The 15,765-nt window shown below is 42.6% G+C and overlaps 1 protein-coding gene across 5 annotated transcripts in view; it reads right to left on the bottom strand.

Moving 5' to 3' along the window:
* The window catches only part of LOC149314097 (unconventional myosin-X-like), a 67,921-nt gene that overhangs the window by 37,328 nt on the left and 14,828 nt on the right, over positions 1 to 15,765 (bottom strand). For all 5 annotated transcript variants that reach the window (XM_089520513.1, XM_089520512.1, XM_089520510.1 and 2 more), the window contains 10 exons: positions 15,332 to 15,432; positions 14,916 to 14,982; positions 14,391 to 14,483; positions 12,402 to 12,470; positions 10,882 to 10,964; positions 10,631 to 10,739; positions 9,898 to 9,978; positions 9,408 to 9,532; positions 8,445 to 8,559; positions 1,010 to 1,116 (listed from right to left, as the gene is read on the bottom strand). In XM_089520513.1, the coding sequence (XP_089376639.1) occupies positions 1,010 to 1,116; positions 8,445 to 8,559; positions 9,408 to 9,532; positions 9,898 to 9,978; positions 10,631 to 10,739; positions 10,882 to 10,964; positions 12,402 to 12,470; positions 14,391 to 14,483; positions 14,916 to 14,982; positions 15,332 to 15,432 (950 nt within the window). The remainder of the gene's footprint in view (positions 1 to 1,009; positions 1,117 to 8,444; positions 8,560 to 9,407; positions 9,533 to 9,897; positions 9,979 to 10,630; positions 10,740 to 10,881; positions 10,965 to 12,401; positions 12,471 to 14,390; positions 14,484 to 14,915; positions 14,983 to 15,331; positions 15,433 to 15,765) is intronic.

The following is a 15,765-nucleotide window of genomic DNA, read 5'->3' as shown; positions in this document are numbered from 1 at the left end:
TTGCACAAGTTTCAAATGATTCCTAGAGCTTTGTAAATGCAGTACTTTAAAATAAAACCCCAAAATGGCAGAAGTGCTGAATGCAAGGTATTTTTCTCTTTCCACAATTTATTCTGCACATGTGCTTTATTTATTCTGCTTTGGTTATTAATGGGGGGGGGAGGGGGGGAAGCTTTGCAGGCAGGATATGGAAGCTCCACCTCCCCAAAGTTCTGCTCAGCTCCAATCCTTCCTCTTTCCTCCAGCCAATGGCTCTCAAGATTCTGCCAAGCACTGCCCACACATTTTTCAAGCTTCTCTTTGCAACCTTAAAGGAGGCTACAAATTTACATAAAATAAAACATAACACAGGGCTTAAATTCCCAGGGTGCAGAACTCCTTTCTCCAGTACCCATTTCTATGCCTGTGAGGGTGCATCCCTGAAATACATCCAGCCCCTGTTGATCCTCACTGTAGCACCACCACCTCTGGCTGTGTGTGGAGTGGAGGTGAATGTCCTAATGTGCGCACACAGCAATTTGTCAGGACAAGCCGAGACAAAGGCCTGCTCCACTGAGTGTGCAGAGATAAGAGCGAGTGGAAAAGGCAGGCGTGGATGCAGAGCCCCTGAGCCTGCTGGGGATGAAGAGGGAGTCTGCTCAGGGTTCCCCCATGGTCCCCTCTCTGCAGCCCAAAGAGCCCATCAGGGAGGAGCAACTGGAGAGGGGTTTGCTAAGTAGAGCTCTCAGTCTGGGTTTGTGAGGGCTCTTTGGATGCAGAGCTGGGGAATCTGCCTAAGAAGGCAGCTTCATGGAGGATGAGAAGTGCAAGGCAGAGGAGAGTGACAATGGTGCTGCAGGAGCTGCTGCTAACTTTGGCTTGCTGGAAACGCTGAGGCTGAGGTTTTGTTTTTTGGCTGGTGGAGGGGCAGGCAAGGGAAGAGCAAGGGAAGAGCACTGCCAGAGGCCAAGGACCAGAGGCCAGGAGCAGAGCAGAGGGGGCCAAAAAAGAGGCAATGCCCAGCACTGACCTTGCCATGTAGCCCAGGACGTGGGCTCGGATGATGGTGGCCGCTTTCCTCAGCTCCTCTTCCCGGGCCTTTTCCAATGTTTGCTCCAGAGCTTCCTTCAGGAAAACCTAGTACCCCAGGAAAGAGTTTCACACAAAGAGAGGAAACAACAAGTCCCAGGAGGCAGCAGCACTCACAGCCCCCATGCCTGCCTGCCACATACCTATATACTGCACACGCACACAGTAGACACAGACCCACACAGCTCCTTTTATGCTCCTGCGCCAGAGCTCCTTCCCTGCTGTGCCAGCCCTTCCCTTCGGGTGCCTGCTCTGATGGACAAGGGGAAAGTTGGGCAGGGAGAGGAGCCAAACTCAGCCCAGCCCAGCCCTGCCTCCACACTCTCTGCTCAAGGATTAAGGGGGAGAAGGGAAAAGGAGGAGAGGCTGTTATAGCCTGCACTACTTTTCACTCTTTATTAACCTCTTCCTTGCCTACATCTGCAAAAGCAGTCAGGGCCTGCTGGTATTCAAGTCCAGTAGGATGAGGCCCAATGGCCCTGTGGGGTCCTTCTCTCCAGCACCGCAAGCATGCAAAAGTTGACAGGGACTCAGGGTGAGGAAAATCCTGGCCCCCATCTGTGCCAAGGTGCCCTTTTCAAGACCAGGAGGGAGTGAAGGGGGGGGGGGGGGAATCATGCCTAGGACCAATTCCTCCACTGCAGCTAACTAGTAGATGCTTTGCCTGGCTCCTTCTTTGCAAAGTAACCAGATGTCATAACTGTAAAGGAGACCCAGGCACCGCAAAATGTAGGATATTCATGAAAAATGCAGGGCATGACCAAATAAAAGCAAAAAACCCATTCATATAAACTCATATAAATATGAATTCATGCTTCTTAGCCATGCTCAAACTAGGAGACGTTTTGGAATTCTTCCTGGACAGAAGGTTGAAATGTAAGACATGTCCTGGAAAAGGAGGACATCTGGTCAACCTGCTTCTTTGCAGTGCTACTGTGGGACCAACTTTTCCAGCTATCTGTTTGGCTGGAAGGCCTCTTCCCCTTGCCATGCTGCCTTCCCTCCATTCAAACCTCTCCAACAGGCACATATTCATAAACAAGAGCAGGCGGCCATCCTTGCACTTTCGGTGCACCTGAATGCTATGCTGCACCCAGGCTCTCTCAGCCCAGCCTATAAGCCCCTTGAAGCATTTTTACTGATTTCCTGCTTTATGGAACTGAGGTGTTCTTACTGAGGTGTTCCCAGTGGAGTCCTAATGGATTCCACTTTCCCTCACCCGATTGACCCCCTTGCCATCCTGTTCTTGCCATTGCACTGACTTATAGTTGCCTGTTTCTAATGAAAGGGTCTAGAATTTAGATGCATGCCACCTGGAAATCCTCAAAAGGGATAAATCCACAGGGACAATAAAGGAGTGGCAGAGGGAGAATGGGATCCAGGGCACCCTTGGTATTCTGAAGGTAGCATACTTCTGGGGGCTGATGAATGGCTGCAAAAGACACCCACATCCCCAGGGATGCCTCTTCTTTAATCATTTAAACTCAAGGCGGCTAGTCTTTCATGTTTGCATAAAGTGGAGGCAACCCACCCAGCCTATCAATGAATACTTTTCCCAGAAACAATGACAGAAGCTTTTTCCAAAGACAAAAACAAGCAGATAGGCAATCTTTTCAACAATAGATCTGGAGTATAATGTGAGTTTGTAGGAAGGCCCAGTCCTCTCTGTTTTGAGGGGCCATGTGTGTTGCTGTGGTGCACTTCAACCCTGCAAACCACCTAGAAAGCCCCCCTCCCATAAAGCTGTACAGATCCTCTCTCTGCACTGCAAGGAAAAAAGGAAGGAAAGTGAGCATGACCAAGGTTGTCCACCATCAAGACCTACTAATTCTTATAAATTCATTTTGCATTTCCCATTTATCCACAAAATGGGAGTACATCAAGTTCCTGGCTGCATGCATATATGCCCCAAAGACTATTTCAAGGTTTGAGAAGAGTTTGGCATGGGTGTCATATGCTGGACTGAATTAGAACATAAGAGCCTGCAAGGGATGAGCGGAAGAGAGGCATTTGGATGCAATCTGGGGGTACATATACACTTTTAAAGGAAAAAACAGGTGTTGAGCACATGGCTTTGCTTGAGCATTGGCATAAATAACAGTGAAAATCACAGAGGCTATTTAGGCCTCCCTAAGTCTGAGGCAAAGAGCCAAAGAGTTCTGGTGTGAAGGACAGAATTGGTAAGGAAGCAAGATGAGCCCCTCTGCCTCTGTAGACACACACACACACACACTTGTACTAGTAGGCTGAAAAAGTCCAAAACTCCTTAGTTGACAACAAGCAGCTGCTCTGCTCTGCTCCTAATGAGAAACACAAAGCCCATCCTGCCTTCCCCTTCCTTTCCTGTGCTCCACAATTCCTTATACTAATCCTTTTCCTTCCTCCACCAAACAATTGCTTGGTATAGAAATCCCCTTTGAATATATTTCACAGGAAGCATTTCCCATTCCCTCCCCCATCCTGCTCAGCACATGTGCAAGCCCACACCCAGGCTCATGTGCATATAGCTCCACAGGGCACCCTTATCCCAGCTACTGTGGGCCATTCAGAGAGACTTCTACAACACTCCGTTGACCTAGTAAGGACCAGAAAAGAACATGCCCAAGAAGCTCAGATACTCCACCCTCAACCTCAGCATCATGAAACAAAGAGCAGCACTTATTAATTACAGTAGTTCCATGCAAAGAAATTTATAGCAGGTTCTCTTGACAATTACAAAGGGACTGGATTCACAAGGCAAGCTCATGAGTCTTTTAAAACCTATTCATCTTTAAGACAGTAAGAGGAAAAAGATGCCTAAGGTTAAAGTTGCCAGCTTCTTCTTGGGTCTGCGCCTGTGCTTTTTTCACAACATGTCACAGAGAAATGCAGAAAGGGAAGCTTTTCCCACAATTTACCTTTGTGCCACAAAACACTGCTTGGCCTACTTACATTTTCTGGGATCAGGCTGTTCTTAACAGGCACAAACAGAAGCAGGGCCAATAAAATAAGTTATTTTACCTATGGTACATGACTATCACAGCATGAATTCTTTAGGTAAGCAGTAAAATGTATTTTGCATTCTTCTTTAATAGCTTAATGATGCCTGCAAAAGCATATATTCTTTTTTTTCCCTAATGAAAATGCATCTCCAAGTGTACTATGGACCAAGGCACACTTTTTTAAAAAAAACAACACTGCACCTAAAAATGTATCAGATGACTGAGACCAACATATGTTTCAATGCATATGTTTATACTTATCAGAGATCCAGAAGTGGCTGAAGCAGCCTGCTGACTGTATTCTTAGTGACAAGTCAGGTTGTTTCCATGCCATGTGGGGAATGGCTTTAAGCACTACAGTATGCTCCTGCAACACTCCTGATCTTTCACTCCCTTGACTGGGTGCCTGCTTTTTAAGTACAATGCATCATGCCTCTCTGCACTAAAGGCCTTATCTAGCCTCTGATCAAAACCTATAAATCCAACCAAACCCCATAACATAACTCTGTGCTGATATTGCTCCTGCAGAGTGTGCTCATAGTTCAAACTTTGCAAGTAAAATAGAGAGAGCAGGGGACTGGTACAATTATAACAGGCATAGTATTAGCCATAAGGGTTAAGGGGGAAAAGCTGAAGTACTTTGCTCATGCAGAGCTTTTTATATAACCCATCACATTTATGCATCAAACTGAATGTACTGGATTCTCTAAGTCCAAAGTGCCATCACATTGCTACCCAAATGGTACAGAATCACCGTAGTGTGTGTCTTCAGTGCTGGAAAATACACTTCATTGCTTAAAAATATATCCAAGAGTAGCCATGTTGGCCATATAGCAAAGTACAGTATCATCCAAAATCCACAAAACAGTGATACATTTAGTGGACCAACCAAAATGCATAAAGTTTTAAAGCTTTTGAAGCTCCACTGGCTTCTTCATCAGGCAAAGGTGTTTAGAATGATGCAGGGGAAAGAATGAAATATGATGTTAGTCATGGCCCTGCATTTAGTCAAGATATTGTGGTTGTTGTCCTCAGTTCAGATAGTATGTTCAGAAAAGTATTCATGCAGGTTGGCCCCTACACCTTCTGGCCATGTGGGTACTGGAAGATTCAGTCCAAGAAATAAACTTTAAATTGAATTAGCAAGACAAAAGGCTATTGCCTTTGAGCTCGTTTTTCTTCAATCCTTTGTGAGGCATGGTTAGGAACACTGAATTGCTTAAATTTAATGTATCTGCTACTTCCAATGGCTTCCTTCCTTCCTTGTCACTTCCATCTGGTTGCACACCCAAAATTTAAGGTCCCAATTGTTCTTTATTGTTTTAGTCCAATTAATTAGTTGTTTTGCCATTTATCAGTTAGACAGCTCCTTGGCCTGCCCTATCCAATATATTTCTTAAAGCTGGCTTTATTTGCTTCCATCCTGCAGCTGCAATTAATCTCAATAGATTGGAGAGTGTCTTCAACCCACCCTGGCACCCCTCCCCTTGCTCATCCTACAAAGGGAAGCCTTTGAGCTAGGAGTGAAGTGCTGCCTATAGCCACCCAGTTTCCCTGAGCACCAGCCATAGGACAAGGAGAGAGCCAGCCCCTTCTCTGTTGGACCAGCAACTGGGGAGAGCAAGTGAAAGTCCTATTGTTCTTGGGCAGGATCAAAGGTCACCTGTCTGCACACCAGTCACTTGGAGCCTGCTCTCTTTTAATGGCTCCAGGGTTGATTCATTAACTTGTGCTTGGTATGCAGAAAGAAAGCAGTTCTGTTTCTCCTCTCTTGCTAGTGGCAGGCCCTCTTTGGCCTCCTCCTTCATTCTAGAAATGATGTCTGAGCTTGCCTCCCTTTTCAACTTGGTTGGGACAGGTTCACTGGCTGAATACTGTCTATGCCAAGGGAAATTGGAACCCAGCACCACATTGCATAAATTAGAAAAGCCATATAAAAGAATCACAATACCCCACCATGTCCTTTCAACACATGTGATTGGGTTCAATTATTCAATATTTTAATCTCTGTAATTTTGGCATGCCATGAGTGCCAGGGGTATTAAGTGCAATAGCAATGTGACATGCTGTCCATGCCAAGACAATCTGACAGACATGACCTTTACAGAAGAAACACTGTTGGCCTTATGGACTGGCATGTTACTGCTGAAGTAATTCTTGAATGACTGCCCTTGACAAATAGGTTCAACTAATGGCCTTATTAACTCAGAAATTATGTTTGTTCCTAAGGAAGAGTCTAACCAAATGTAGCATAGAGCTCTTGTGCTGAAGAGAGATCCAGGGAATAAAGACATGCCATTGTGCTGGCTAGAGCACATTGGTATGTAAAGGGAGGCTTTGTAATTTTACCTAAACCACACTTTCTCTCTCTCCTTCTTTATGGGTACAGGAGGTCATAAATAAGTGTCATGCAACTACATTGGGAGAAAACAGTAGATCATACAATTTTATTTTCATTCAATCTCAATGTACTTTTTTACAGGGGGCAGCAATTATACTGGATTTAGCCAGAGATTGCTTACTTGCTTTCTAACCATTTTTCCTTAAACATGCTTAAAAAATAAACTTATCTGAACGAGACTGCAAGTACCTCATACCAAAGGCCAAATTTTATACTTACTTGACAGTATGCATAATTGTAAATGTATGTAAATGTAGCTCTCAGATATTTAAATCTATATAGAAAATAAATTTTAATAAATTTGCTATGAACTATCTTTTTTTAATCATAATCACCTCTCTATTATACATTGACACAGACAGAGGTAGGCAACTAACTCATCTCCAAAGCTCCTTGTGTCCAGCAACAAATTTATAGCAAGGCTGCAACTGCTAAGTACTTTGAATGCTGGACTAGGACACTGGAAGACCAAGATTCAAATCCCTGCTTGGCCATGGAAGCCCACTAGGTGACTAAGGTCATGTCATACTCTCTCAGTCTCAGAGGAAAGCAAAGGCAAACCTCCTCTGAACCAGTCTTGCCAGGAAAACCCTATGATGTGGTTGCCATAAAGCAGAATCAAGTTGAAGGCACATGGCAACAAAAACAATTGTAATTGCAGTTCTATTTGTGTTGATTTCAACACTTGAAGTGAGGGGGGGGGATCCTGTTTTTATTTTTTAAAAAAATAAATAAAAATAACTATCTTAAACCATTTTGCTTTAATTAGCGAGGTTTGCCTTAGTCCACATCTACATGGTAGATGTGGATTTTGCAAGCTACCCTGTATCCATCCACACCATAGAAGACTGCAACTCTAATGTCTGCCTTGTTGCTAAAGAAACGTTGGCATGAGGTCAGCCTACACAAGGAGCTGCTTTGTACTGAATCAGGTCACAGAAATATCTAGCCCAGCATTGTACTTGAACAACAGTTCTTCAATATCTCAAGCAAGAATCTTTTTTAGCTTCATTAACTGAGTAGTCTTTCAGCTAGAGATACTAGGAATTGCAGTTGCAAAGCATGGAACCTACTACTGAGTTATTGTCCTCCTTTCAGTAGGAATTATATAATTCCCAGTAAAACGGTAGCACCTTCCACAAATGACCTTCACAGTACGTTTGTCTGAACAAATCTGTGTGCACTTTTATTTGCGGATGAAGGAGTATTTCATACATATCTGAACTCATTCATAATGTACACACTGGGCCTGTGTTCAACCCATGAGAGACTCCTGCTCATACACTGCAAGTTGGGAGATCAGGTGGGAGGCACAGATTGACAATATGAAGATACAGTATGCATGATTTGAAGATGGATGGGTCAGCTGCTTTCTAGAACCCTCCCATGCCCTGAAAAAAGTAATACTTTACCCCTGAACTTAGAAACAGCTTCTTGTGTGCTTTTTCCAGTGCTTAAAATGGCAATAAGGCCACACAAGAAGCTTCCATACAGATATACTCTTAGGCTGAGGAAGGAGGCTTTATCTCTGAACAGGCTGACTAGGAAGAAGAGCTGAAGAGGTGGTTTGGCCCTTATTAGCATAGAACCCAGAGTCTGCATGGCATAGTAGTTTGGGTGTTCAACTATGACCCTGGAGACCAGGGTTTGATTACCAGCTCAGCCATGAAAGCCACTGAGTGATCTTTGGCAAGTTATGTTCTCTCACCCTTAGGGGAGGCAATGGCAAATCTTGCCAAGAAAACCCCATGATAGGTTTGTCTTAGGGACACTGTAAGTCAAAAATGACTTGTAGGCACACAACAACAACAGCAGCAACAACAATAACAAGAAGCATAGAACCCACCAGGTGAGCAACACAGAACAGTGGGACCAGGTAATTCATCAGAGTCAACAGCAATCATGCACTCAACTCTGGGGAAATTATTCAGGGATAGACTGCTTATTTCTATAAAGCATTACTGTGCGTGCTATTTTCCACTCAAAAGGCATACCTTCGTTTTTCCTAGCTTCCATGCACTTTGGGAACTGTCATGCATCTTCAGGAATTCTGCACACGTGGCCTTTGCACCATCTGGATTTTTCAAGTTCTTTAAAAGCATCTTGTACCTGATAGAACCAAAGAAAGCTTTTTACCAGAAACAGGCACAAAATTATTCTTGCCTCACCATTACGTCCAAAGCTTCCCTCACCTTTCCCCATGGGATGCCCTGCTTATCTTATTTCCTTCTGAATGGTAACACCATTCAGTGGGTGTCTCTTAAAAAGCAGTGCTGCTCATTCTTCATGATCTTTCCCAACAACCCACAACACAAACAGCTGACATCCAGGAGTGGGAATACAAGGCAGGGGAAGACTATTTCACTAGATCCAGGGCCAACTGTTTTGCCCCAGGACCATCCAGATTGCCAAAAATACTACCATCTTTTCCCAAAATGGCCAGAAGTCCACTTTTAGTTTTGAATAACAGGTATGTTTGGTGTAAAACCTCCTAGGAGGCTGCTGTGACCTGGGATACATGCAGCCCAAGATTTATAATCCCAGACTGTATACACTTATTTGTTTGATTTATTCCCAGCCTTTAACCTTATAAAATGTAATTTAAGCAAAGCCCTAAATGCAGTTTACCAAATTAAATATGTTTAATTATTCTACTCTCTCGCTTCTACCAAATACTTGTATCACATGATAAGAGACATTGAGCATCCAATAAGACCAATGTGGCTACCTGTGATCATTATTTAATTTTCCAAGAGATAAAAGAGATGGCCTGCCCAGGTTTATCTGGAACTTCTTCCCCCAAAACTCCTGATTTCCCTTATATTCACAAGTTAGTCATTCGTCTCTGAATTCCATATGCCTAGTTATTTCCTCACTTGCAAAAATCCCACCACGGTGAAAGCTATGTTTGAATACTCAGTAAAATTCCATTTTAGGAGTTGAACTATTACTTATACCTGAGAAGGAAATCCTGAAAAAGTCGTCGTACAGGGAATCCAGCTCTGCGGACCTTCACCGTCTCCAGCATACCTGAATATCGCAGTTGTTTCAACACCACATCTGGACTGAAGAGATTTGGAGCCTAGAGAAAAGGCCAGGAGTACGGATGAGTAAATGATAAGGGCAGAAATGAAGGAATTTGGTTGTATGAAAATCAATGTATTGTCTGTGTTTTGTGAGGGCCATTTTCAGTGTCCCACTGAACTAATCCCATGCATACACATGCTTTTTATTCTGTTCCATTTTTGTGCTAGCTCTGCTCAAAGGAAGAAGGGAAGGATTCTAGACCAGACTCCCAGAATGATCCTTTTTTGCCAAAGCATCTGGGATTCTTCTGTCCTTGCTTTCCTGCCAGTCATTACTAATGCTCTGCTTATGCTACCTTCACTGGCTAAAAATCTACCTCTGTTCCCTGTTCAATTGGCATCCACAGTGCTGGCAATTCACCTTTTCCAGGTTCGGTTTGATGCAGCGAATGAACAGTGGGTTGCAAGTGCTGAGCGTAGCCATCAAGGAGTGTAAAGAGTCCTGCAAAAGAACAGGAAGAATCTCTGATGAACACACAGAAACACCATCAGTCATACTATTTTTTTCAGGTGAAAAACTGGAGAAATGGGGTCTCTAAGCATCAGCTTTCACGCAACCTAACATTTTCTACAGGTTGTGCACAGGTACTTAACTTGTGCTGAAGCCACCCTGGAAGTACATTTACCATGTTCTTATAACTGGTTCTCCAGGCTGGGTTCAGTGGAAACCAGTTCTGCCAGTATACTGTGGAAACCAGCAATGCACAGCACTGACTGGTTCACCCATGTGACATCAAAAAAGTAGTTCACCTCTTCTAATCAATGAAAAGTTTAGCTACTTTAAAAAAAACGAGTGATTTTTTTTTAATCAAGGGAAGGTCTAGTGGCTATTTCATTGAATAGATATACATTAAAACATTTATGAAAGCACAGACATAAGGTCTGAGTCAACAGTTCTAATGGGGCCATGAATGTCTGTCCTTTTCAGAGCAACCAGGTGGAAGCAAGACTCACCCAGGCAAGAAACAAAACCAACAATCTCCATCAATGATGTCCCCTAAACAATGTCAGGAGAAAACTCAAAAGAAGCAATACCAAACTGCGTTTTTTGTTTTGCTTTGTTTGTTTTTTTAGAGAACATCTGCTGCTCCTACCCTGAACTGGGAGCTGACAGTCGGTCTACGCCTCTGAGTCCCCATCTTCAGAGTGTCTTCGCTGCTGCAGCTAGAGACTCTTTCAAAGAGGTCATAGATGAAATCAAGCCTAGGAGCAAAGAGGAATGAGGCAGAAAAAGAAGACATGGAACACTGAATTCCAAAGGCAAAAACGTTTAGGTTGATACTACATGCCCATCACTAGCTCCAAATATTTTAGGCTTGATTCCGAATGGCTGTGGGCAACTTACCTGCTATCTTTCAACAAGTTTAAAATATCATCCCGAAAGGTGTCCCTGTTTTTCTCTAGAAAGCCCCTCACATCATAGAGAACCTGCAAAAAGAGATTAAAACACAAACATCCAAGTTTGCCATAAAGAGGAAAATACTTCACAGTCAAAGGATCCACAGCCAAAACATTCAAATAACTTAAGTAGTTCTCCTGAAAAAATGAAAAATATCTAGTTTAGAGGATTAGGTACTGTCAGGTTTTTCCATGCAATTAGGCTAATGTGATGTGATAGTTAGAGTGCTGGATTAGGAATGGGGAAATCCAAGTTCATGAAATTCAGAATCTGACCAAACGATTTTGGACCAGTCATCTTCTCTCAGCTTAGCCTCAATGACACAACATTGTTATGAGGACAAAAAGGGGAATCTATGGATGCCCCCACAAGCAACTTAGAGAAATGGTAGGATAAAAATGGTACAAATAAATACATTTTACAGGTTATTGTTGTTTATCAGGTGTTTTACACAGCTTTCTTCCACTAAGTGCAATCTTTCAACCAGCTCCATTTCTGGGTTAATGAAAGTCAAAAGCTCTGACATGGCAAACATGAGAATGCACAAATGGTACACTTGGTCAACATGTCAGTGACTGTGCAGCATCAACAGACACTACATTCAGAAAACAAACTCTTGAACCATCAAGGCATCCACCCTGGTCACCTTCTGTGATTCTTAAGGCTTAAAAAGCATTTAATATTGGGAGGAGGGGAGCTGGGATATCACTGCCATTTTTAAAATATTACCTCCAATAGTTACCAGGTATATAGAATTCAAAGACATAGCCGTGTTAGTTTGGATCAGTATGCAAATTTGTAGCACCTTTGAGACTAACTGAGCGAAAGAACGAAGTTGGTAGCATAAGCTTTTGTAGATTTAAGTCTACCTCCTCAGATGCAACAATATCATAAAAACTCACCATATGATGGCTGAACTCAAAATATAAGATCTTCTCATAGGGGTGGACAAATGAGAAAGGTCCAGGGGCCATTTTTTGCTGCTGAGTACCTCTTTGAGGGGCTACACAGCATGCAAAGACACCAGATAAATTATTGCAAAACAAAACTGGAAGTGGCCAGATGTATTCTAGGAGAAGCAATTTACTGTTATTTGGGCAGAAGTAGAGCAGTCTAGGGGGCATGGATAGAGGCAGAGGGTTGCAAAAACAGCTTTGCAGGTGCATGCAGCTTCAGCCCTCTTTGTCTATGGCTGTCCTAAACCGGCATAGTGAGTGTAATGTGTGCTCTGGCCCTAAATAAACTTACTGTCTGTGGGGATTGAACAAAATGATACTTGACAGGTCTGAATCCAAGATTTTAAAACATTGTGTAGCCTAACACCCAGCCCCAAATGCATTCCAGACAGAGTTTCTCACTTTAACCCATCTTTGTAGGCTGCAGGTTGAGACTTAATTGCTCTCTGTTTTCTAGGTCTCTGAACCCAACTGGATGCCCTCTCAGCTATATAGCTACAAGACACCTACCTCTCCAGCATAGTGCTGGATTCCAAACTGGAAATCTGTCACTCGAGGCTTCATGTAATACTGGTTGTTCTGAAACAAAAGAAAGGGAAGCACAGCATCTAGTGCATCTGAAATAACTCTTTTTTACCAGTGAACCAGTCATTTCTGGGCCATAATAATACAGTGTAGAAATGAACAAAGGACATATGTGTTGGGGCAATGCTACCCAGGGTTGCTACAGTGAAAACAGGAGAGGGCTTCTATACCATTAATGGTTGTGTAGAAGAGGGAATAACAGCTGGTGTTGCATGTTGCCTTTTGCATAACAAGCAACATCTGCTGAAATTAGTTCTTCTACACAACTATTAAAAGTAAAAGAGCCCTCTCCAGTTTTCATCTGGCAACCTTAGTGCTATCAAACTACAAGAATTAGGCCCCAAATGACCATAAATCTTGTATCCACAATAAACCATTCAGGAATGGTCAAATGAAGCCAAATGCCCTTGCAAATGTTTGTCACAGCTACAATTCTAATGGGCCATAACTGATCCTTCTAGAATATTCCCTGTCTCACTGCAGTTATATCACAAGCCACTGGATCAGCCTGTCTACTGAATTCCCAGAACAAGTAAGAAGCATGTTCTTTACCAAGTATAGTTTATGTCTGCTAGCTTTTAGCCATTATCCAGTAAACCGAACAAGGAAATCTATTCTAGCCTGAAACGTTAATCTAATTTTAACTTCCACCCACTGAATCTTAGCAACTATTCATCTGCTAGGAACTAAGCATCATCTGCTTAAACAGAATAGGCATTATACAATGCTGTTTACTTTGCTTTGAAGAGGCTGAGTTAGCTTCACAGTGTGGTAGCCTCTTTTTTGGTCAGATGACATGAAGACAGCTTGCAAGGGCTGGCATAGTGTTCTACCAAAAAACTCCAAAACGTGACGCAACTAAGTGGATCTGTATGAAGAATTATGGAGGCTGCCTCTTTTTCTCACTTTGTAGCCTTCTGAATGTGGCAGCAGTTCTTATCATAGGATGGCCCAAGAAACAGACATGTTGTTTTCAAATGAAATTAAAATATGGAGATTAGAAACAGACTGTAGTAAAACATCAGTCTTCTCTTCCCTTTAATCTGCAGCTTAATCTTCCTCTCCCCTTTATGTGCTCTTCTCTCTTCTATAGACATACAAATGAAAATGTATAGAACTTCCCAATGTGATATGCACTATGGCGACCTCTAGGATTTATTACTGAAACTACCTCTGTAGCTACATTGAAGTGTGTCTGGAAACTGCAGCTGGTCCAGAAAGCAGAGAAGAGGTTGCTCACTGGTGCCAGTCAAAGAAATAATTGGTCAGATAATGCTTTGTTTCCAGGTCCAGTTCAAAGTTCTGGTTTTGACCTTTAAAGGCCTCAAGCCCTGTCATGAAAAATGTAGCCCTCCAGATATTTTTGTACTGCATCTGCTATCATCCCTAGCCAACATAGCCAACAGTGAAAAATGAAGGAAGCCACAATCCAATAACATCTGGAGGGCCAAAAGATGCTCATTCTTGCCCTAAATGGTCTGTGTGGAATGGTGACCCTTAAATGCTACCTTTGTGCCTTAAGATTACCAGCTATTTCCCTATTCTACTCATTTCATTCCCCATGCTAGAGTTTTGTCAGTTGGTTATGAGATCTAGGTTTGTGCTGTATAGTGAAACTGATGAAACCTTACTTTTTATACTCATAGAGTAAGCAGGCCAACTGACTGATAGAGTAAGCAGGTCAACTGACTGATAGCTTTCAGAAGGATAATTAGGTGTTTTATCCACAAATGTTTCTTGAGTCACTTGGAAGCAACTGATGCTGGTTTTACTTAACTTTCATCCCCGTTTGTTCATACTGGAATCATAGTGTTTTACTGTGGTTTCTATTGTCTTTTTTTAATGAGAAACTTGAAATATAACAAAAGTATCCCAAATAAATAAATACAATGATGGGCGTATATGAGTACTCACCCCATGCTGACTGTGGAGCTTTTCCAAAAGGGTACTGTCTGTGCCTTTGGGGAATCTACTCTCTTCATTCACCAGTGCTAACAAGCCAAGTTTCTATAGCCAAAACAAGAGAAACGGGCAACAGGCTGTTAATTTGCTACAGCAGAAATAAACATCCTTGATAGGGCTGAAGGTATCCTTTTGATTTAAAGAGATCAAAACTATCTAAGGATCAGCACAGTTTTCCCCCTCAATGTGTCAGGGACCAGCATCATATTTATGCCCAATGGCAGAAACTTCTTCTTCATTTCCTGGAAACATGCTATGGACTGTCAGCCAACAGCTCACAGGCTAGCACCAGTCTATGGACCATCAGTTTAAGTAGCATTACCTTAAATTACTCCCCTTACCAAAGAACAAGTAGATACATTGCCTTTCAAAGAGGACTTTAGGAAGGATACCATCCACAAAACGAGACATAGAAATGGGAAAGGTCAGAGAAAAGATTAGTCAGAGAAAAGCTTGGTGAGAGCCAGAGGAGCCTACCTTCTCAATGAGATCCAGGCACTCTGCATTATCCATCCAATCAATAGCTTCCCAGCTTATCCCTTCCCTGACAAACAAAGAGGAAGAACAAGTCTTACATTCCTTTGTAAAGAACAGGAGGGAAGAAATTTCAACATTGGGTGTGTGGGGCTATAAAACAGGAGGAGGCAGAAAATAAGATCTTTGGGCAAATGGAAAAAAAAAAAAAAAGAAGAGAACCAGATAAAGCTGTTTTAAGTCAGTGGAATAGTGTTTAACATCATTTCCAGCCATCCCTCCTCCATATTGTGACTTTTATGTAAATTATGTATACAATGACATTCAAAATGGCTCTCTCGCTGCTAACTGCTTTCCATCTTTCATCTGAGAGCAATGGGTTCTCCTAATTGCCAGGAGCCACTTAGAGTGAGCATTACCTGTTGTACTCAAGCTGCTCCAGGGAAAATATGTGCTTATTGAAGTACTCCTGGAGCTTCTCATTTGCGTAGTTGATGTTAAACTGTTCAAAACGATTCACCTGTGTGTGAGATACAAGAGAAACCAGTGTTAATACGCATGTTCTTGGCTTGGGAAGAATCTTTTCCTCCAAGGCCATAAAGAAAAGGGCATACGTAGGACAGATGGTAGAGGTGCTTAGTAGTAGCCTGGTCTTATTCAGCCACTGCTCTTACCCTTAAAAAAATACACCTGGTGGACTGGCACAGAACCACACAAGGTTCAGTAGAGAAGGCTCAAGGCACAGATATTTTGGAAACAAACAAACAAACAGATACATCTGCACCAGGTAATACAGTAGCATATGTCCAAACAGAGACATTTACTATACATTAGAATGACTGTGGTAAACCTA

Source organism: Sceloporus occidentalis, unplaced genomic scaffold, assembly GCF_023333645.1.
Source record: "Sceloporus occidentalis isolate IW3139 unplaced genomic scaffold, rSceOcc1.0.p SCAF_4, whole genome shotgun sequence".
Taxonomy (NCBI): Eukaryota; Metazoa; Chordata; class Lepidosauria; order Squamata; family Phrynosomatidae; genus Sceloporus; species Sceloporus occidentalis.
This window is presented reverse-complemented; position numbering and strand designations above follow the sequence as displayed.